This window comes from Argentina anserina, chromosome 2 (assembly GCF_933775445.1).
Source record: "Argentina anserina chromosome 2, drPotAnse1.1, whole genome shotgun sequence".
In the NCBI taxonomy this organism is placed as follows: domain Eukaryota; kingdom Viridiplantae; phylum Streptophyta; class Magnoliopsida; order Rosales; family Rosaceae; genus Argentina; species Argentina anserina.
Window position 1 is genome coordinate 8,999,790 of NC_065873.1, and position 24,084 is coordinate 9,023,873.

Here is a 24,084-nt window from a genome sequence, read left to right on the forward strand (position 1 = left end):
TCGAGGGTACCAGAAGAGAGAGGTTGAACCAGGAGAACCGGAAGAGAGGGGATGAACCGGAGAAACCGGAAGAGAGGGGATGAATCGAGGGTACCGGAAGAGAGGCGATGAACCGAAAAGCGGGGATGAACCGAAAGTGGTATTGATATTACCAAGTCACTAGAAGAGAGGGGATGTACTAGCAGAGTTTCGATAGAGATTAGAAAGGAGAGGACTAGTGACTCGCCGAGTGTCGTACGATCTCGTGTTTACTTCCCAAGTGAACGTTGTTATAAGTGTAAATTTACACGGTTCAACGTTTATATAATGTTGTATGATTGTTGTGACCATGTCGTCTTAGTGGGTTGGGCGGTTGTGGTATAAGTCGAGCTACGAGCTCTTGGGGTCTAACGAGATTAGGTAACAAATGTAGCATACTCCGTCATACTTTGTGAAATATATTTTTGAATTGTGTTTGTGGAGTTGAAAGTTTAGGGAGCATGGTGGCTCTAGGTGTTGAGGTTGGATTTGAGTTATTGGGAATGTCTTTTTGTGCAGGTTGGGTCAGCTACTTTCAGGGGAGACTATGCCGAAATTTTCGGTATATCTCCTTTGACTCTGGTCCCCGCATGATCTGCCTCGATATTATGGTATATTTTGGGGCGGGTCGTGTCAATTTTGATAATGCTAGTGTGGGGTAACGTAGCAACTACAAATAGTTCAGATGATGGTGGGTGGTGGTGGAGATACAAGGTTTGAATATGGACAATCTTATGTAGGTGGAGGCTTTGAGCAGTTTATTTGTGAAAGTAATTTTGATCATGCTACCCAAGATGAGGATCATGGATATAGAGCAGGTGGTCATGGTGCGCAACAACATAATAGGTGCGGGAGGAGGACGAGATGAGTCATTGATGATTAAAGTATTCCATTTGATAGATCACAAAACATAGTGGGACGTCAAACAAATCACATGAAGTCAAACTATCAATCTGGTTATCTTATTTACGATTATGGTCAGTTTGGAAAAGTATATGATCAATCATCGAGTTTGATTTATCTTTAATATCCATTTCTCGAGGAAACTGTCGGCAATTCGAAAGAGATATATGACTATATGTTAACTATTACAATTCATATTATGACTCGTATGTCTTAAGTAAAGTATTGTAGTTTTGTTAACCAACATGCGTCTTTTCAAGCACTTAGAGTTTTTTTTAGTACTAAATAAAATTAATAATTATATATATTTATATGTAATTTAATAATAAATAAATAAATAATTTTTGAAACATGAACAATATATTATTTCCAATATATCTTATAATTTAATTTAAAATAAAATGATATATTTACTTATACCGATATTTTAAATCTTGAATAGAGAATTAGAGAGGGTACACATAGTAGTAATATGCGTACTTTACACAATGAGTCGACAATTGGAAAAAAAAAAAAAACGGCATTCAGTCATTTGACTGGTCTGTACGTTTCTTTCAAAAAAACAAAAAGAGGTCTGCAGGCTTCGCCGTGGTTTGTGGAGTCCATCACTTGCCGTTTCTGGCATTTCATAATCTTCAGTTTTGAATTCTCAGCGTAACCAAACCGGTGTCCAAGTCTCGAATAAGCGTCCAAACAATGACACCAACGCTCGGTGAGAACTGACAACTTGGTCGTTGTTGTTTTTTTGTCAATATATCTGTGCTTTCATAATATTTGACTTTCATTTCATCAAATTATATTTATATATGCTTCATTGTTGAGAAAGAATCAAGTAATAACCTCTTTTCTTTGGTTTAAGATTAGGGGCCAATCAATACTCCGAAAGGGCTTTCAAATAAGTGGAATTCTTTGCACCTTGCAGGTGCTTGGTGAAATGCCTGACCCATAAAAGCTGTGTGTTGAATAAGTCTGAATCACTCTTACGATTCTAGGTTGCGCGTATATGCAGTTTATTCCATGAGTCTAGTCTACCCTTTTTGAGTACTGTATAGGTTATATGTAATGCATTGACTCGATATCTAAGAAAATAGTGGATACCAATGAAGCTAGACACCAATTTCTTGGAGATAAAACATTGATTGGCATAGAGTAAGGAAATGATTGAGTGCTACTGATAACAATAAGTCAGATAATTCATTTTCTCTTACTCCAAGTCTTCAGTATAGATATCTAGTCATCCTTGTGTGGTCCTTACATGTTCTTCATCTCTTCATAATATTCGCATAGACTCACATCGAATCACGCCTTAGGTATGTCTGTTTTTAATAAAAGTCAAATAATTCTGGACACGAGCATGACAGCCATATATGCAGGTTCCTGGCCGGCATAAATCAGATTTATTACCCTATACGAACAATATAACAAAATTCTTACTACAGAGATTTATAGGGTATATAACTTCAACAGGGTTTGAAGGGACCAATTGCATTGTTGAACCCTTCTTTGAAAAAAGGAGAAATGTTGATTCGGCTCTTTCTTATGCGCAGTTTCTGTTCTTACAGTTAGTTTTATGTTTGCCTATATAAATAGCATGGCTAACAAAATACAAAACTAAAAAAAAACATAAAAAATGAGAAATGTTCTTGCCATGTATACAACTCAGCACTGCTGATGTAGGGGCAATGTTGACTAGTAATTATATCAATGATGTGTCTACTTTGATTTAATCAAGGGCATTGACTTGTTCTTGCTGTAGAATGGTAAGCGTTTAAAAGATATGATATGAGACTATTAGATAAATGAATCTTGAATGTTTGATTTAATACACATTCCATTTCTGGAAAATAACATATTATCACCAGGAAGACTTCATGCAAAGGTCCAGCAATGACTGAGGCAAAATTTTGTTATTATTTGGGGACATAGCATTAGCCTAACCAGTGTAGTGTTCTCTTTTGCTTATAAAGTAGTTTCCTGATCATTCGATACCATGAATGAACTGCTAAAAGCATTCAAGGATGTTGAAGCATGATATTCAAGAGATATAGGGTCTCTTTCTTATTCTGTAGTAGTAACACTTCCAGAGGCATGGCAGCACCAGTCAATGTTCATGTGGTTCTGGACTTTGATGCGTGGTGTAGGAAGATGGATTGAGCTGCATCAACCCTGTCCTCATGGGCACCATCTCATCCAAATTGCACAACTGGGCACCATCTCAAACCAGAGGGACTTCCCCATACAGCACAGTACTGCAGGTTCCAACACTTCTCATCTTGTGTGTGTGTTATATTTTTTCTTCTCTAACTTCTGCTTTCCATCCTTTGTTTGAATGTGACCAAACATTTTTGACTGCAAAATAGCTATATTATCTGGTTTCTTTTGATTCAATATGTACACATGTGCTAAATAAGCCCCCCCCCCCCCCCAACACACAACCCGAATAAAGGTTTAAATAATATAATCGAGTAACTCTACTATCAAGTCTGCACTCTTGAATGGAAAAAATGCCATCATAATAACAGTAATTAATTTAGTTCAGAGTGTACTGTCACAGATTAGAACTTTGTGGTTTAATTTATGCCACACCAAGATAGCCTACTATCACTTATAAAAATGAGTTGATTTGAATCATTTGTATAATTATTTTAAATAGTTCCTAAATCCTAATTCCGGATATGCTGATGAATGATGAGGGTCTTCATTATTCGAATACTGTCGCTGGTCAGTTGAAAAGCAAAGAGACACTAAGACTGGAAGTTATGTGTGGATAATGACTGATTTATGTTCAACTAGTCTAGATTCCTAAGTTCATCATGTGGACATGTGGTATAGAAATATTTAAGGGAGTATTGGGTTTGTAATTCATATTCCATATACTAAAAAGTTTCAGACATTGAAAGCTTGATAGAAGATCAAGGAAATTCCAACAAGATAATCCGAATGTTGCTGATGTGTCAGTTTGTTTGGTTTGTTTTCATTAGTTTGTTAATCTTTTTAAATATCAGGAATACATGATGTATTAATATAAAATTAATGGATGGAAAACCAGGAGTCCCTCCAGCTAGTTCCACAGAGAAGTGCACTCTGAGTTATAGGAGAAATAATGTGTTTAATTGCATTATTGTGGTCGAGCATTGTGATTTGAGTCCCACTTAATTGTATATGCAGTCCATAACATCATTAAATTGACCAATAGTTTAGTGATTCTATTTCGAGTTGACTTGTCGAGTTTTTACACAGTTCCAAGTCTGTGTACAAAATTAGCTCATTACGTCAGGCACTAAATCGATTTATTTTTCATTTGGAGTTACAAAGTTCAAACAAATGATTTTTGTGTTGGCAATTCAGTAGGTGGACATGGAAGAATTAATCTTCAACTAATTACTATATAAGAGAAATTGACAACTTACATAGGAGACATTATGTCTTTCTCTTTGATGCTCCATCAAACCCCTCGACACGCATGCAGTTTGGAATTTGATTGAAATTTCCTGGAGTTTCTCCTGTTTGTTTAATCTTATATTTCTTTACCCTATTCCTTTTCTTAATTATTATTTTCAAATAATTTTCTTTGACATTACCTTTTCACTTCTATTCACATTGACATTACCTTTGGAATTTTTCAGGATTAATGACTACATAGATTGAACTAAGCAGAAGAATATTATTTCGGAATATAAGGTAGGGCAATTGTAGCGGTACCTCGGAGGAGATTTATCTGTACAAGGCCTTTCAAATTCTTATGCCAGGAACATATTCAAAAGATTCAAATATGATTAACAAAGTGAAGTACCCTTCCATCCCTGGAAAGCTTGCTGTGAGTTCTGTTTTTGTCTTGATTCTTTCATTGTCGATATCCTTGGCTATGCCACAAAAAAAAAACCATCACCCCAGTAAATGTCGGAGTTATTCTGGATGACCATATACATTCAGGGGGTCAGCAAATTTGGTTGAGCTGCATAAAAATGGCTCTCTCTGACTTCTATGCCTCTAATGCTCATTACAAGACTAGGATAGTCTTGAAAGTTAGGGACTCTAAAGGAAATGCTGTTCATGCCGCTGCTGCAGGTAATATAATTAACTACGACATCTACTGTTATATCCACGGAGTATATTTTTCTTTCGTGAGAAATATAATGATTAGTGAGTGATAGAAATTTTCAATTGTATCAATCATTTTTTAGCATAAATATTACTTCAATCTGAAGTTAAATGTTTTAATTTGGACACAGCTCTTGATTTGATAAAGAATGAAAAAGCTCGAGCCATCATTGGACCAATGACAACTATGGAGGCGAGCTTTGTTATTGATCTTGGAAATGAAGCTCATGTGCCCATCATATCATTTTCTGCACCAACCCCTTCTCTTACTTCAATCCAGAGCTCGTACTTTTTTCAGTTTGCACAAAATGATTCAAGTCGAGTGAAAGCTATAAGTTCCATTGTAAAAGCTTTCGGGTGGAGGCAAGTTGTACTGATTTACATGGACACTTCATATGGTGAGGCAATTGTACCATTCTTAACTGATGCATTGGAAGAAATTGGGGCTCGAGTCGCTTACCGGAGTGTCATTTCCCCATCTGCAACAGATGATCAAATTGAAAAAGAGCTTTACAAGTTAATGACAATGCAAACTAGAGTTTTTGTTGTCCACTTAACAACCCCGCTATGCTCCAGGGTACTTTCTAAGTCAAAAGCAATTGGAATGATGAGCGTGGGATATGTTTGGATCACAACCGGTGGGATACCTAATGGATTAAAGACGATGGACGACCTTTCATTCCTCAATTCCATGGATGGAGTATTAGGTGTTGAAACATATGTTCCAGTAACAAAAGAATATCAAGAGTTCATACCACGGTGGCATCTGCAGTTCCTAAATGACACAGCTAACAATTTTTCTGCAAACTTGGATGTTTTTGCACTATGGGCTTATGATGCTGCTCATGCACTCGCCATAGCAATTGAAAAAGTAACTTGGAGTGCAAGTGATATAGGTTTCCAAAAGTCAGATGCTGCTTACAACAACTTGACAGATCTTGTAAGTTTTCCGGTCTCTCAATATGGTTCAAAACTATGCAAAGCCCTCTCAACTACAAGTTTTCATGGCATTTCTGGAGATGTTAGGCTTGTTGATAGGCAACTTCAATCCTCAACTTTTAAGATTGTTAACATAAATGGTGGAGCAGCAAGAACAATCGGGTTGTGGCCACCGAAACATAAAAAGTTGAGTTCCTCAAAAAGCAAAACCACAATCTCCAATGGCAATCTTCAACCCATTATATGGCCAGGAGGTTCTCTCTCTGTTCCGAAGGGATGGGTTGTCCCAACAAATGACAAGAAGTTGAGGATTGCTGTTCCTCAAAAAGTTGGTTTTACCGAGTTCGTTAAGATCACAGAAGATGCAAGCGGAAATATAATTGATGTATCTGGGTTCAGTATTGATGTCTTTAAGGCTGCAGTAGAGATATTGCCATATGCTCTTACCTATGAATTCATTCCCTTTGTGATCGGCAATGGCTTTCACGCTGGCAATAACGATGATTTGTGTTATCAAGTTTCTATTGGGGTAAAAATCTACTTATCTTAAAGCTTTGATATAATTTGGTGGTTCATTTTTATATTTCTACTTGATGGAAATTGTTAACATAACATTTTATTTCATTGCTGGGAGTTGATAACATATAAAATCTTTACATGACAGAACTTTGATGCTGTAGTGGGAGATACAACAATCACAGGAAATAGGTCATTGTATGTAGACTTCACCATGCCATATACAGAAGCCAGTATAGTCATGGTTGTGCCAGTCAGAGATAGCAATAGAAAGAGTGCATGGGCTTTCTTGAAGCCTTGGAGATGGGACCTTTGGTTTACAACTGCTTGTTTTTTCTTGTTAATTGGTTTCGTTGTTTGGGTTCTTGAACATCGAATTAATAAACACTTTCGGGGCCCTCTGTCACATCAAGTTGGTACCAGTGTCTGGTTTTCATTCTCCACCATGGTTTTTTCGCAGAGTAAGTTTCATGGCCCCTATCTAATATAAAGTTATAATCGAACTAGCTAGTACGTTAATCTCTATATCTTTTTCCTTATCCTTTTGTAAAAGAAAATAACCATTTCCTTCTGCATTTCACAGCTGCTAGAGTTGTTAGTAACTGGGCTAGAGTTGTGATGATTGTCTGGATATTTGTTCTACTAGTACTCACAATAAATTACACGGCCAGTCTAACTTCACTATATACGGTGCGGAAACTCCAGCCAACCGTTACTGATATAAATGATCTAGTAAAGAATAGAGAGAAAGTTGGCCATGTAAGGCATTATGTTGGTGACATGTTGAAGACAAGGGGTTTTGATGACTCGAATCTTGTGAAACTTACAACTGTAGAAGAAATTGATGACGCCCTTTCAAATGGTCGAGTTGCTGGTGTCGTGGATGAAACTCCCAACCTGAAGCTTTTTCTTGCAAAGTACTGCAACAAGTATATCATGGTCGGACCCTTCTTTAGAACTGATGGCTTTGCCTTTGTAAGATTTCTCCTTTTGATTTCTGGACATGTATGCTGTATGCATTCTCGATTTCTCTCATTCACAAATAAAAGCAATTCACAGAAACTTTTGGTAGTTGACCGTTTCCTTCAGATCAGCCAAAATGGAATATCTTTAACCATTTGAGCATTGAATTATATGATCCTTTAATTAATCTAGATCCTCTGGCGTTGCAGGCATTTCCAAAAGGCTCCCCTCTTCTACAGGATGTTTCACAGGCAGTCCTAAATGTGACCGGGGGAGAGAAGATCATGAAGATTGAAGATAAATGGTTCAAGAAAGAAAGCAACTGTCAAGTCTTGACAACCCCAAACATTAATAGCCATGGTCTTGGTGTTGATAGCTTTTGGGTCTTATTTCTCCTTGTGGCGGGGGCTTCAATACTAGCTCTGATAATATTTATAGTTTCATTTGTTTGCAGGCACAAGGTTACTTGGTCTTCAGAAGCTTCCATATGGAAAAAGATTCAGAAGATGTTAATTATTTTCAATGAAAAAGACCAGAGCTGTCATACTTTTAATAGTAAGGCAAAGGAAGACGAAATGACAGTATTATCTAACTACTCCCCAGAAAGTTCCGTTCACCAGAATTTGAACGAGGGAAGTTCGAATTCTCTATCTTCTGGTTATGGAGAACAACGAGCAGGCTCAACAGATCAAGCGCCTGCGCCTCTACGAGTATCTGCTGCAACTCCTGAGTTCTTCATCACAGTACAAGAAATTCCGAGTACTCCACCCTAATCCCTAAACCCTAAACCCTAAACCAACATCAGTTCTAAAGAAGGGTCCGACCATGATATATATCTTTATCATAGTTGTATGATATGCTATATACCTAGCTAAAACATGATGTTGGTTTCTATGGGATCTTGCATGTGCTGTTTAGTTATGCACTTATGCTAAACAAAAACACCTTTTCGTAAGCAATTTATTCTACTATATTCCAGATGCCGAGTTTACCACTGTAGTATGCATAGAACTAAGTAGTAAGTACAACTACAAACGCTCATGAAAGAGCTCATGTTAGGCACTGAAACCCTCATGTTGAACTATATAGAAGTCTTCGGTCTTCCTTTTAATCTCCATTAATAACAACAGTTGTTTTGAAATCTAGTTGGTGCAGTCCTAAATATCCATCTATAAGTTTCATCTCCATCTTTCTTTGATGTCATTTGATGATCCTAAAGAAATCTAAGAAAGGGAAGGAAAGCGGTTTCATCACAGCTGAAAATAGACCGCGAGATGTAGAGGAGAGCGACGACAAAGAAGAACACCGAGGTGTTGATGGTCTGTCAAAAGTCGAATTTGAGGGAATGGCCAAGTGTTGAGGTGGCGGATTAAATTATGTTACTTTTAAATGGAGAGATGAGATTAGATGTTAAGGATAAAACAAATCAAATCTTTTGCTTCATAAATTGCCTTTGATCTTTTCAAAAATGCACAAGAAACACAACAAAACTTGCAAAGATTTTTTGTACGATGATCTAAGATTTTCTTGTTCCTTTAAAATCACTTAACAAGCATGCATGCAGCCAATCTCAGTGTCAATAAGCAGCATTTTTGCACAGACTTAAAAAATCGCATGCATCATGGAGTTGTATTCATCAAGGAATTAGTAATCCAACTTCTGTTGCTAACTACAAAGAAAATAAAAAAATTGCGGATAAGTTTTAGAATTCCCACACGTACACTGCAGATAGGTCTTTATTATTCATGAATAGTGATACAGATACAACATTTGACCACTGCACATCCTTAATTAATACAGAAAAAATAACACATTATTTCTCCCAATTATTACACAAACGTACATTCTACGTACATGCTTTATCTCTTGTACAGAAATTCAAACTAAGCTTTGCTTCATGAACATTTCATATGAAAGTATGCCATCTCATCAGTCCTTGAAGATAGATTTTAACTTGAGTGGAGTTGACAGTAGAATGATGGATTGCAATCCGCAGCATTGAAACAACCCCGGCCGCTAATGTAGTTGCAATCTGTTGAAAAAATGTGAGGTTGGAATGCGGAATAGTAAGTGCTAAGGTTTGGGATATTTAGAACTCAAAATAATGAGTACTTAAGTACCCTAATTTGATTGCATTTGCTGGTAGATTGTTCTGAGGCTCAGTATGATTCTGTGGTTGGCTTAGCTGGAGATGGATGGGTGCATGCAACTGAAATTCATTAGTAATGGTAAAATGAGGTTCAGAGGCTTTGTTTTCTTCAGCCACATCCCTTGTTCCATAGGCCTACAATCGAAAACTTTTTAGCCTTTACACGAGAAGAAATCAATACTTTCCCATGATGTTATTAATTAGTAACATTATGGTTTCGCTCTTGCTGGCATTTTTAAAGTTGATCGATAAAAGGAAAGCACTGGTGGAGGGAAAGGAAGGAATATATAATCTGTCATAGACAATACCTTTCTTTGGAGGTTAGCGTTCTCTTTGCCTATCAAGTCCAGCTTCTTATAGAGTTCTATGTTCTCTTGATGTATGAGATTTCTCTGGCAAAAGACAAAAAAAAAAACCACACAGGCACACACACAGGCACCCACAATATATCAGAAAAATAAGCATGGATTAGGCATCATGAAGACATGAACTGTTTGCTGAAAAATAAGCATGGATCAATTTTATTTGATGTTAACCTTCTGGTTCAGGTATTTTATTTCTTCATTCAATATCTGCTCCTGTAGAAAAATAAATTTGTAAATTACTGTCATATACATTCGCTAAACAGATATATTTAAGGGATCATGAGTTTAAACTAAAAATATTTGTATGATAAGATATATGCTTTGGTACCTTCTTCAACCGGACACCTTTCAAACTCATGTCCAGTTTGCTCTCCAGGTTCTGCAGATCTTTTGCGCTCAATCCAGACAATTCTTCTCCCATTAATTGCCTAAATATTACAGAAAACATGTTCAGATTTTTTTTTGGTTAATGAATATTAATTGGTAGTCAATATGCTCTGTAGGTTCTCATACATTATTGATGGTCAATTTATCTTGGTTGAGCTGAACCATCATCTTGAGTTAAAGGAATCAATCCATCTTTGTTCTTATAGTAACTGTAAGGTTCTCATTTTATTTAAACCAGGAAGGAGACAGGGTCTGAGTTACAAATTAGGGAATGTGAATCTCATTTTCCTTACGAAACTTTCAGTAAGCAACAAGGTTGGAAGTTATATATATCTATCAGTTCCTATCCAGAGTGAAGTTTCACTCTGAAATTTTAGAGTGAAGTTCCAATTTTGGCACACTTTTCGGTCAAATGTTTTCACCATAAGTGATTCAATATTTAGGTATGTTATTCAATATCATCTCTACAAAGTTTCATCCAATTTGACAATGGTTTGAGCTTTTAAAATTGAGATTTACACGAACGGTTCACGTTGAACAGTTTTAATTCATTCATTGATTTAATCTAATTTCAATACCTTAACGATGTCCGAATTAGGTGAAATTTTGTAGAGATGATCTTGAATAACATACCTAAATATTGAATCAATTATGGTGAAAAAATTTGACCGAAAAGTATGCCAAAATTGGAACTTCACTCTAAAATTTCAGAGTGAAGCTTCACTCTGGATAGGGACTATATATATATATATATATATATATCTCTATATATATTTAGATATAGATATACAGTCCTAGGTTTTATGCTCATAGATATATATATGTGAAATATTTGTTAGTTCTAATCAAACTCCTAGGTTTTAATTGTTGAGAGTTCATTAATTAGGTGAGCAGGACCTGACGTAGTCTAACTGATTATAGAAGAGGGGATGATTGTACGTACCTGTGGGATTCTTGCAAGTACTGCAACTGTTGCCTCAAGCTTGCTGCCTCCCTTTGCCAGAACTAGCAATTATATAGTACAAGAAGAACAACAATTATTCTCATGCAATGTAATATAAGATACAGAAATATGAGCATTTATGCAACCACGCACTTAATCACTGTAATTTTGAGTATATAAAATAGATGAGTTTATTTGAAAAGAAGTCGAAACATTGAAACCAAAAACAATACTGAGAAAATGTATTGAAAGAAAATGTACTAGTACAAGAAGAAGTCATCAAACTCGGCATGTTCAAATCCTCAAGAGATCAAAGTCAGTTAACATACTCATTACACTTAATTTAAGCTACCAATTGATTACACACTAAAATGTACAGGAAACAAAAGAGAACCTGAATGCTTACCCTTTCTACTCTTTTTGATAACAAAGTTATAGACTTTTTACTTTCTAACCAAACAATCCATACAGTGCTAAGGCTGCATGCTTCACAAATTTACCGTGTTGCTTGCTAGAACCACTATCCATAACCTTCTACATAACCACAAATGTTATCGAGCTGAAAAATTTTAGCCATTATAAATTTTAAACACCTCCTTGTCGTAAGCTATCTAAACCTACTGGTCGAAACTAAAATGTAAGAATGTGGAAGAATAAGAGTTCTCTTTTTGGCCACCAATTTAGACCATTCAGGAGACAAAAGTACAAGGAAAATCACATTTGTATCCGTATTTCCTTGATCAGTAATGCCATGACCCCGAATTTCGAATGATACAAATTGGAATTCAAAGCCATGAAAATTCAAAAACAATCTCAAATATACTGAAATCATCTTATCATAACAGTGTATCGAAACTAAGTCAACATCATGACTCAGTCAACTCGAATAATACACAACCAATGGAAATGTAAAATTCACTCAATCCTCACCACAAACAGCAGAAATAAATTTTGGACAATCTTCAGCAAAAGCCCTCTAATTCTGCTAATTCACACCTGCATAACTATCACATACACCATCGAATAGGTGCACCGGGATTGTAAACACAAACCCGGTAAGCTTTGCAACTCGTATGAGTAAATCAATAATACAACTTGCATATAAACACAAAAGAAAATACTGAAAACATTTAATTATTTATAAATGTACTCATGAGTCATTGGACGGCCCATTTGGTTGTCCAATAATATTTGAAAATATGTGTGCTCATGAGAAATTGGGCAACCCCTCTGTTTACCCAAATATATTTATAATACGGGTGCTCATGAGCGCTGTCACACCTCTATTACCCCTCATGTTAGTACGTCGCCCGACATTGGGCAACCTCTCGCTACCCAATATCCAAAAGAAAAATACTGAAAATATTTAATTATAAATATACTGATGAGTCATTGGACGGCCCAAATAGTTGTCTAATAATATCTAAAAATATAAGTGCTCATGAGAAATCGGGCAACCCCTCTGTTTACCCAAATACATTTTATAATACGGGTACTCATGAGCGATGGTACACCTCTGTTACCCCTCATATTAGTACGCCGCCCGACATTGGGCAACCTCTCGCTACCCAATGTCCAAAATATGGGTACTCATAAGCGCTAACTGTATCGTAACTTTCGCCCGGCCAATGCTAGGTTCTGACATGCCAACACGTCCGAAAGCTGGTCCGAAGACAAAAAAAAACACGTCCGAAGACAGGTCCACAAACCACAAAAAAACGTTTTAACATAACTCAAGTTCAAACCACGTACAAACAATCATCACATGATATTGTACAAATCAAATTGACATGCTCAAATAAAAAATATCAACGCTATAATGAACTCGTTCGCAAACGGAAATTACGACAGTATATAATATAGCAAACCATATATGTGTACCTATTTTACCAATTGTACACATACACAATCCACTATATCATATACATATCATTGTTCATTCTTTTAAATTTAGCGCAATCATGAATCTCCGACAGGGTAGATTCGTCACTGTGAGATTTTACTCACTTTCTTTCATGCGTGCAACTTCCACGACACTGAAATTAATTTCCTCACTCATTTCTTCAGTCACCTAATAGCATGATAAAATGTTTAGAAAATGATACATAAAATATCAGGTGACGATTTCAGTACAGTTAAATGATGTTCATAAAACATTTTCCACATAACACTGTTCATGTTACAGTTTTACTAATCATTGTTTCCAATATATTATTTTTACTAAAACACTGTTCACAGTTACTGTATTACCAACACTGTTCACAATTACTGTTTTACCAACACTATTCACATATATTATTCACAGTACTATTCATGTGTTGCCACTGTTCTCCGACCGCCACCAATGACCACCAAATTTCACGACCACAATCTAAATGACATTCCTAACAACTTCCTAGTTCACCACAAAGTCTAATTCTGAGCCTAAACACTTCAATTTAACAAGAACTGAAAAGCCTCAATTTAAAAACCTAGGATTTCTTTTCTTTGATTCTCCTGGCACATAACGATTGTGGTTAAATAGTTTGGAGGGTTTGTAATATGGAATGAGACCTTCAAAATGGGACAAGAATCGTACCGATTGGTTGCCAGATGAGGAAGATCTGACGAGTTGAAGTTCGGCGAAATATGCTTTTTCCGGAGAACTTCCGGGCTACACCGCTCCTAAATGGCGGCGAGATGGCGGGTGGTGCTACTACCAATCGACAGGGGATGCAGCAACCTGTCAAACGTGACCGGTGCGCCACTCTATGGTGGCCTGACAGCGGAGATCCGGCGGCCCAAAATCAGCTATTCGAAGAGAGAAAAATCTGGGATTTTCGGGTATGAACAGTACCTGATCCGAAATTTCTGTTTTTTCTTCCTTTTTCTCTTTAATTCCCATATTTATACTATTTTCCAAAAATGTCCAAATACATTTTGATTCGTAACTTCTTCATACGAACTCTGATTTAGGCGTGTCACGTGTCCACGAATTCGTATCGACGAACTCTATGACTTTCTTGTAAGAAGTTTTCTAAGAAACCCAATGAGTCAAAAGTCAACTCTTAGACTCGTCAAATTGAACGTTTCCGAACAATTAATATTTTGAACCCTTTCGTTTTCATTGTCGTCTAATAAAATTGGAAAATGACCAACTTAATAATATCAGGGAACTTATTGGAAATTTGATATGAATTTTCAGGGTATTACAAGTAATGAAATTGGACTTTACTATGAACTGACCTCAAATTTAGTTGCAAACCTCCTAGATAAGTTTAATTTCATGATTTAGACCCTCATGTGGTGATGATTAATTTTTGTGCAAGGATCTCTTCCTACGAGCTTAAGTTTTGATAAAAGTGGTAATTAAACGTACTAAAAGGTTTTTCGTATCTGAGGTCTTAGAATGTAGGTTTTCTTCCTCTTGGGGTTAATCTTTGCTTCAAATACAAGAAACTCCTGAAACCGGGCCTCCATATGGTGATAACTCGGTGCAATTTTAATCTTTATCATTTGAACTGGAAGTGCAGAGACTGATTGAAAGGGTTTACCTTTCCCTTACATGTTGTAGTTGTATCTTATTTGTTGCAATGCTATTCTAAAGCTTAGAGACAAACTGATGGTGTTTGAACATTAAATTTTCAAGATTTGACCATCATTTTTTACCAGATGGGCTGCCAATGTTCAACAAGGATTCAGGATAAGTTGCCATTCTCATTAATTTCATGTAGCCTTTTACTTCAATCATATATAGAGATTTTTAATATCTAGTACTATGGCTAAGCTAGTCCATGAACTGTAGTCCTAATAAACCATCAACTATTCAATAACCATGCAATTGTTGGGATCACTGAGAAAACATGATAATATGATTAGGTGCACAACTTGAATTTAAAAGCACCTATATATTTATCCATTCCAACTAATCCAGCCAACAACATATCATCATCGCTAGACAAATTGATAATTCCGAGTGATAAGACATGTTTCAAAAATATTTTTGATATGCGTCGACACATTCTCAAATTCAAGTGTTAATTAAAAAGAAAAGGAGAGTTTATATTTACTGAGCAAGAGTAGAGAGAATAAGATGATCTCTGTATTAATTCTGACATGGTGAGTTTGGATTCTGACAGGACTTGTTGGATTCTAGAGTTAGAGAATTATAAATTGTGGACAATTACTCACCAATTTCTGATCTAAATGAACTTTAGATTTTCAGATCGATTAAGTGTCTGTCGACATGCAGAACCTGCAGAATGGCATCAAGAGTAGCCTTGTGAGTTTAACATGGATAGTACTTGAAGGAAAATTTGGTTCACCACAACATTGTCAGATAAATTATTTGAGTCTGGATTGTCACGTACGTTGTTTGTTTTCCAGGGAAATCTAGAAGGCCTTAATTTTAAGGTTCGTGTTACTCAGGAGCCTGCAGGCAACATGTATGAAGAAGTTGCGGGCAGTAACATGTAAGACATTCTTTTTCAGTCACAGCAGCTAATTTGAGTGACAGGCAACAAAAAAGTTAGCATTAGGTTTGCAGTAGATTTAAGGCCTTTGTATATATAACTTTGCATGTAGAAGGAATTTTAGTTTCGCCCCTCTTGGGTAAGGATTGGGAGTAGTTGCTTGTTTATCCTCTTGGTCTATGTGCAAATAGGGACCTGACTGTCTGAACCATATGATTTGACGTACTGTAATTCATACCCTTGCACATGGAAAGGGTTTTAATTTAGCTCTTTCTGGATATGCAACGAGAATATATAGTTGCTTATATCTTCTCTATCCCCTCAGTGGTTATGCACTTATGCCAAAATAGGGAGCTGTACGTGAACATGAATTGAACCACCTTTTGTTTCAACGACCAGCATGGTTTTCTCTGTGGTAAAAGTTGTTTCCAGATCGAATCCAATATGAGCTGTGATTTTCTAGCTGATCTTATGACCTTATATATTGTTCAAAGGTACAGTTGTTCTGGAGAGAGAATACGGGATTGGTTAAGGCGATATGGAGTATAATGGCTGTGTTTGAAAATGTGAGAGGGATGAATATGTTGTGGGATAGCGTCGACCTATTTCACGGCATCATTAGGGCATTTCTATTTTAACTTCTAAAATTGGAATGCTGTACGTAGCTTTCGCCACCAACATGAATCAGTGCTGATATTTCAGCATGTACTTCTTCTTTCTGCTTGATCAAAGAAACGAACTATTATTCAATGGAATATATTATGTTGAAGAGTCCCACGTTCAACTTGTGCATGCTGCATGCTATCCAAAGCTTCAGCACCTTCATACTTTCTATCGTACTTAGTTTTCTCCTTGTCTTCTGCAAATGCAAACATATATGCATTAGCTTGATGGAGGTGCAGCCTCATTTCTTGTTCAATGCTAGCTATACGTACGTATGAAACTTGACACTTCTCACTCTGCAGCATCTGGAATTTTCCCGGCCGGTGTATACCACAGCGTCGTCATTAAATCCATGTACGTGTTTATATTTGTAATTGACTCCATGCATGCGACTGATGCTAGTAAGATACCATGCTTGTCTACGTTTTTACATATGTTTGACCTAAGGCAGATACTTCTATGGTGGTTTTAGAAAATAATTGAAGCCTAACATAACTAGCTACGTACATCCTTATTTCGGAGATACTCGAGATAAATAAGGATTGGGAGACAAACTAATAAAGTCCAGGATTGAATACAAACGTATTTTCCCAAGTAGAATCACTGAAAGACCTGCCATGAGTGACAAATTCTGTGGAATTGTCCATGTATACAATTATACAAAAGAGAACTTTGGAAAGAATTAATTATTGATCGCCAGCGTAATCCAGGTGGAAATTTGTTTCAAAATTTCAACTTAATTTGTAAACAGTGTTGGCAATTAGTTACTTGGCATTTACTGCAATCAATTTGTTTGAAAGAAATCGACTTCTTATATCAAAATAGGTGAAAGTCTCTGTCTGGACTCTTCTGAAACTGTGGTTTCTGACTATAGAGCTTACTAATTTATTGGACAGTAAACTTCGATTAGAACTACAAGGTGCTGCATCTGAATTCTATAAAGAGATAACACATAATCGATGTTGGATTAGCGTTATAATATCATTGATGCAAGATTTTCTTACTCACCTACATATGATACCCACATTTACAAAAATATGAATATAAATTTGTTGTCATTATGATAAATAAATTATTATTCAGGTAATTGTATCATTTTACAAATTTTCAAACAAATTGTTGTAAATATAGTAATATTGTTTGATTACATGTGAATGTGTAAAATGCGTGCGATAGTTTTGTTGTCAATGTCGTGAATTAACTCAATTGAATTATTGTCAATGTTGAGTTTTTGTTTTAAAAAAAATATCAGTTGCACTCTCTACTAGAGTATTTTCCCTACGGTGAGTTTTTGACCGAAACCTTCATGGTGGTGACGAATTTTCATCGATCGTCGGATTTTCGTGACGGTGACGGAGAGCCTTGGGCTTTCCAAACAAGGCGGTGGTAAGGGAACGACTGCTTGGGAGCAAAGAGGTCAAGGTCTCTAAGCCAATGGCATCAGGCTCCTAATTGTGTTTTTCCAAAGGCTTCAATCGGATTGCTTCTGGGCCGAGGATGATGTGCAGGTTGTGAATTGACAGATCTGTGATGTGAGAATTGGCTGGAATCGTCAACCATTGGAAGGGGTGTCGGTGACCTGAGCTTTGAGGTTAATTGGTTTGGACTGAGGGGATGCCGATCATATCTATGGTGGCTCGACATGGATCGGGAGCAGTAATGGTGCATGTGAAGGTGGTTGTGGGGTTTTCTGAAAGAATCCTCAAGGCCGAGACTAGGCCTGGGCCTTCAGAGTTCAGGCCTAGGTTTGTAGTTTAGGTTTTTAGTTTGCTATTATGCATGGTGCGTGCTTGATCAACTTTTTTAGTCTTTTAGGATACTCTATGTTTCACTTGTGTCTCAATTGCGTGTTTATAATATGTGTAGTATAGAAGGTAATTTAGTCTTAGGAGATGAAGTTGGTTTAGTTGTATTAGGCTCTCACTTGTGCGAGTTACTCAGTTGCATCGAGCTTTCACTCGTTTGTTTTAATAGAATCATTTTTACTTTCAAAAAAATTGTTGAGTTTTTGTTTAATAAATTGTAAAATGGTTGTATGGTATACATCTCCGTCCGCGCGCGTATTATAGACACAGACCCCGAAGTGAAAAAGGCCAACCATAGATGTATATTTATATATTTGCTGAGAGAAAAATTCTTAGGTGCGGACTCCCCTACCACGTGACTATGGGGCAGCCCAATAAAAATGCAGCAATTTATTCCCAAGTTCCCAAGTTGCTCCCATTTATTTCTAACACAATACCCAAAACAGACCTCTACTCTGTCCTTATTGGACAGCCCCACCGCCACGTGGTGCGTTCGCCCCACACAAGAATCTCTCTTGCTGAGATGCCCAGATGGTTTAAAATTTGAATTCAAGATCCCATTGTAGTTCTGTCTTTCCTATTTCCATCAATCTGAACGTATGTATAGCTTGTTTATAAAATACTATAATGTAATACTTTTGTCCTAGGTATTTGGCTTTTGTATTGAATGCTTAATGTAATACTTGTATTTAAATTTCGTGAGGATGAAAGAAAATTAAGTTGTACGTATTCTAGTCCAAACAATACTTTCTTGAATGCTAGATTAGTTGATCATATTTTTCTTATTTTCTGGCTTGTTTTTATCCTCCTTTAAATAGCAGCTAAATACGACGTATATACCAAATCAAACATGAACTTTATTAGTATATGCAGCTGGTTCTATCTTGTCCTCATGGCTGAGATGCTGAAGCTAGGGCCTTAGATCATTTCAGCAGGCTCTCTATTATAAATTTTAAGTTATTTTATAAAGCATTTTTAACTTTTTACTAAAATTAGTGACTGACCCAAACTCTCTTTTATAACTTTGCTTAAACTTTGAGCTATCTCACTTGATAAATTTGTCTAGTAAGATAGCTCAAAATTAAAATATTCCATGTAGAGAATTATATATAATTTATAAATAAATTCAAAATACATTTTTAGGCATGTAATTAATGAATACTTGAAATTCAAATAAATTTATAATAGAGATAACTAATGTAGACATATTATTAAATTTACTAGCTAAAATGACTTATAGTCTTTGAGGCTATAATGACTGAAATTTAACTAAAATATGGCTAGCATTATCAAAAATGCCCTTTCTAAGTTCCTAATCCAAGAGCTAAACATGAATTATTATGTTCGGTGCATTTAAGACTTACAATATGTTCGGACAAGAATAACTAGGTAAATCTTTTACTTGTTCCTTTTCTTTCCTGGAATTTATTTACTGTATGTTAGTCAGCATCATATATGGGAGTATGCATACGGATCGCTATTTGCTACGTTCTTCACTTATGTGGCAGCATATTATCAATCCTTTCAACCTGAGTTCCTACTTTTAACTATTGGCTAAATATGGTTAAGCTTTCAATTTTGTATTTTCCTTAATTTGTTATAATGGAAACCTCAAGCTAGGTTTCTTTGATTATTTGGCTGCTATTCCGTAAATACTACCTACTGCACGTACAGTATGCATCTTCTTTCAAGATTTTTCAAAGAAAATATGTATTACAAATTATTATGCCTAATCTGAAACTAAGATTAGCTGCTTGTAGTTGGGAGTCATCTCTAGCCATTCCTATGTTAGTTTCGCTATAAACTCAATCGATCTGTAGAGAAAAGTAATTAATGATATGATTATAGTGTTTTATTTCACTGCTATAATAGTAGACAAATTGTAGATTTCTCTATGTTGAAGAGCTAGTTAGACTATAATTTCAGCATAAAAAAATTTGAAATTAATGAAAGTATTTACTTGCAGAAAGTATATGAATATGCTTTTTGAAAATGATCGCAGATATGATACAGTTTCATGTCAATGCTGGAAAATCACATAAGAATGTATATATAGGAGTTGAAATTTGAATAGGTGAATTGTTACCTTGACTTCAGAAGCGGGATTCAACAGTTGATGATGTTCCTCCTTGAGCTTGTTATAGCGATCAATAACTGATTTCATGCTGATAACAAAAGCCCTAGCTAGTTAGTTAATTGCAAATAGTGTAAGCTTTTCCTTATTATGTTGAGTTGCTATTTTCCTGATTGGAAGTTAAGATCGTATTAATACATAAAGTCAGTAGACGTAAAAGGACACCTGCAAAAATTTTGCATTTAAGACTTAAGACTGTCATCCTCAACTCCTCAAAGCTTTAATTTGTTCGTTTGGCCTGAAGATTTCATCTACTAAATAATGTCATTTTTGCTAAGTAAGACACACTTAAATATTAGTTGAGTTTCTTCTCATTGTTATTGTTCTTCTTGCAGTTAAGTTCTTGATCCTATTGAGTGTTCCTAGCTAGCTCTTGCATGCGATAGGTTAGTTTTTTTGTTTGTTTACTTAAGGTTAATTTAGTTCTTTAATTTCTAGCCCTAGCTAGCTCTTTCTCTTTAATTTGTTGTTCTGTTCTCGTTTCTTTTTTCTTTTCTTTTTTCGAGAACTCTTTGTCAATATCCTTATACTTTTGATGCTATCCCGCATTTGGTCAATGATTGCCGAAGACAAAATTTTCCATCATAGCGCTAGCGCGCCCGCCCCAAATACTAAAGACGTTGCAAATAAGAAGCCCCTAAACGAAAGCAACTTGAGCCATGAAAAATCACCACGGCAAAAATTACGTGCCACCCAAGCACCATAATTAGAAACCTCTTGTACACCTATTAGGAAACAGCTTTGCTTAATATTCTTGGGGGAGTTTTTATTCATACCTCCTAAAATAACACTTATACCTCCCTCTTTTCCCAAGTTCATTTTGATTTTTTCAATGCATGTAAAATTACTAAAAAGACATATAAAAGTGAAAAAAAAATTATCAACATGTCTATTTTAAAATAGCAAATATAAATGATTTTTTTCCTTTTTCATCAATCCATTATTTATATATTTATTTCAGAAAAATCTCAATTCGGAATAATAAAATTGAATATGATGATTTAATTACTTTTTTATTGTTAAAAAATACAAGAAATAACATTATTAATCTCCACGTATCAATTAAAAAATTACATAGAATTTTTTATAAACGTCGGTTAGGACATGAGAGAAAAAATTGTTCAATAAATGTTATAATTTTTCGTGTTAATTTTTCTATTTTGTGAGTTTCAAATCAATGAATGAAAAAAATATTATTAAGTATGAACTTAGGAGTGAAAGAGAAGATTAATTTGAGAAGATGGATTATGTAATTATTATAAAAAAAATTGAGTTATTTATAATAATTAAATAACAGTATAATTGGAAAGATATTAATAGATAGTATATTGATTTGATATCTAATAATGATATATTAATTATGAGCATTTTCGGATAAGTAGAGAGATCTAAATATCATTTTAAGTATTTGTAAAAGTAAAAGAGAGATCTACTAACCGAAGAGATTCAAATACCGTTTTTAGATATATGAATATAAGCTCTCTCCTAGAAAACACCTCAAGTAAGAAAAGAGAGTGAATAACCAATAAATTTGACCACCCGCTCGCCACAAGCCATCCTCTGAAGAGACTCGAAATGTACGAAAGAGAAATGGATGAACGAGGAAGGGAATGAGAACACTAATTAAAGAGTATGTGGTACTGTTACTATAGTGACCGTATGAGATGGTACCAAGCCGAAAAAACTCATGGAGATGAACAGTACACACCGATCTGCATAGATCGATCCATAACTGTATACCAGAAAATAGAGCCAGACCGGTGACCCTTTATGTATATAACATCTTCTTCTTCTTCTTTCCGCTGACTCTAATTTAAATTGTTTACTACAGCTCTAGCTAAATGCTAGTAGTCAGTAACGGCCTAATTTGATATTCATGTTAACGGACTACACATTCTGTACGCATGATGCTGCAGTCACTCGTGTTAGGATCGGATTTGTTAAATTCTCGATCATGTAAAGACTGACAGTGGCATCACCATTCACAACACTGATAGAAATTAATAGTGCCACTTAAATCGAGGCACTATACCTTCCTAAAATATGATAGCAGCAAATCGATAAGCAATCTCCTCAACTGATTTCTTATTATAAGGTATACTAATCTAGGGTTTGTATTTTTGTGGCTTTTTGTACAGCTAGCTCTAAGTAGTTTATCTTACGTCATCAATATTTACCATACATGCACTTCCCTCTCTCTATATATATGACTTACAGTTTCTCAAGGATCACAGTTGATATAGCTTTCTAAACCTACACCTTATATACATAAACATGAATAGCATACCAAATAGGTAGCTAGAAGCTAAGGCTCTTAATGAAGCAACGCTCGCCTAAAAGAGACTGTAAGGAACAAGCCAATACATACGACGGCTAAGAATTAAGACACAATTTGAAGTTGTAAATTTTTTCTTTTGAAATCAATTCATAAGGTTGAGATACATTTGTCCTTCACTCTCTCTTAAACTTATCCCTCTTAATTGAACGAGCAAGCCTACTTTGTAGTATATATAATCTTTACGAATGCTATCAACCCCATGTATAATGCATGAAATCAACGTAGCTTCATTATCCAGTTAGATCTTCAAGTCTGTCTATCAGACTTCTCACATGCCAACATCATTCAGCTTTGTAGATTTGGATCAAAATGATAATTGACTATGTTTCTTTTCTTTTCTGTTCTTCACTACTGCAATAGTAAGTCCTCTAGCTATAGCTGACCTCATTATCCTATATGCGACAACATGCAACTGTGTAGATCAGAAAATAGAATTCAACTACTAGACTTTTATTCATCAACTCATGAAGTTAAGATTCTCAGACAAACATTTAGGAAATTAGTGCTGAAGATGATAGAAAAATGACGCAATACATGAGACTTGAGACCTGAGAGAGAGAGAGAGAGAGAGAGAGAGAGAGAGAGATCTAACCTAGTGCTAGCATAATCATAGAGCCTGCCAGTGCTGGAGAAGATGGTCAACCCAACCTCAGCATCGCAAAGAATTGAAAGCTCCTTAGCCTTCTTCAACAGCCCATTTCTTCGCTTCGAAAACGTCACTTGCCTGCTCGTCGAATTGTCGATCCTTCGGATCACAATCTTGCCTCTCCCCATATTAATTATTGTGATCTCTGTCTTTGGTTTCTCTGCTAGATCGGTACATATATAGACACAGAGCCAAAGCAAGTATTTAAATTTTACCCAGTCAAAACACCCCGTAGAATAGAACCCAGAATTCGGATATTAATTAGCAAAGAAAAACTTAATCAGATCCGAGAAAGATCAACCAAGAACAACCTAAAAAGAACAAACCAGATCATAATCAAACTATCCCAGAAAAGAAGTTTTCTTTTTCTTTGCTAATTTTCTCAATTTAGCAAGGTATATAAAAGAACACTTATAACCTGTTTGGAAACTAGCTGAGCAGCTCTTCTCTTTCTTCCCTTTCTTCAGATGTACCTATAGTGCAATTCCGTGCTTTATATGGAAAGCCCCAGGTCGAATAAACTAAACCCTATTATTTAAGGAAACATTGGACCGTGCGTCTGAAACCACCTAGTGGTTTGAACAACTGACCCACGCGCAAAAGTGTGGGATGCTCAGTTACTCACGCTGTGCATCAAGCCAAGGGGTGTTGACTAGTGTGATGTACAAGTGTCAGAAGGATAGGGCGAGTGGAAATTGATAGAAAGTGGAGAGAAAGCGTTTCCTAGGAATCTCAGAAGAGACCCTGAAATCGTGGGGTTACA

The 24,084-nt window shown here is 35.9% G+C and overlaps 2 protein-coding genes across 4 annotated transcripts; one reads left to right on the forward strand and one right to left on the reverse strand.

Annotated features, from left to right (window-relative positions):
- Positions 1–1,435: 1,435 nt before the first annotated feature.
- Positions 1,436–8,420, forward strand: LOC126783512 (glutamate receptor 2.7-like). Of its 3 annotated transcripts, none has more exons than XM_050508992.1 (7): positions 1,436–1,633; positions 3,063–3,176; positions 4,548–4,989; positions 5,154–6,490; positions 6,626–6,938; positions 7,061–7,452; positions 7,650–8,420. In XM_050508992.1, exons 3-7 carry the CDS (start codon positions 4,887–4,889, stop codon positions 8,211–8,213), a joined length of 2,709 nt encoding a protein of 902 aa, XP_050364949.1. In that variant the 5' UTR covers positions 1,436–1,633; positions 3,063–3,176; positions 4,548–4,886; the 3' UTR covers positions 8,214–8,420. The 3 variants fall into 3 exon arrangements, with proteins under 3 accessions (XP_050364949.1, XP_050364951.1, XP_050364950.1); XM_050508994.1 differs by lacking the exon at positions 1,436–1,633 and having other exon boundaries at positions 2,600–3,176; positions 7,650–7,800; positions 7,895–8,096; XM_050508993.1 differs by lacking the exon at positions 1,436–1,633 and having other exon boundaries at positions 2,600–3,176; positions 7,061–7,416.
- A 749-nt stretch (positions 8,421–9,169) lies between these two features.
- Positions 9,170–23,810, reverse strand: LOC126783520 (MADS-box transcription factor 23-like). The gene is made up of 9 exons (XM_050509002.1): positions 23,740–23,810; positions 23,268–23,481; positions 20,290–20,368; positions 11,285–11,346; positions 10,283–10,382; positions 10,126–10,167; positions 9,898–9,981; positions 9,561–9,724; positions 9,170–9,472 (listed from the first exon to the last, which is right to left on the reverse strand). Exons 2-9 carry the CDS (start codon positions 23,447–23,449, stop codon positions 9,457–9,459), a joined length of 729 nt encoding a protein of 242 aa, XP_050364959.1. The 5' UTR covers positions 23,450–23,481; positions 23,740–23,810; the 3' UTR covers positions 9,170–9,456.
- Positions 23,811–24,084: the final 274 nt, after the last annotated feature.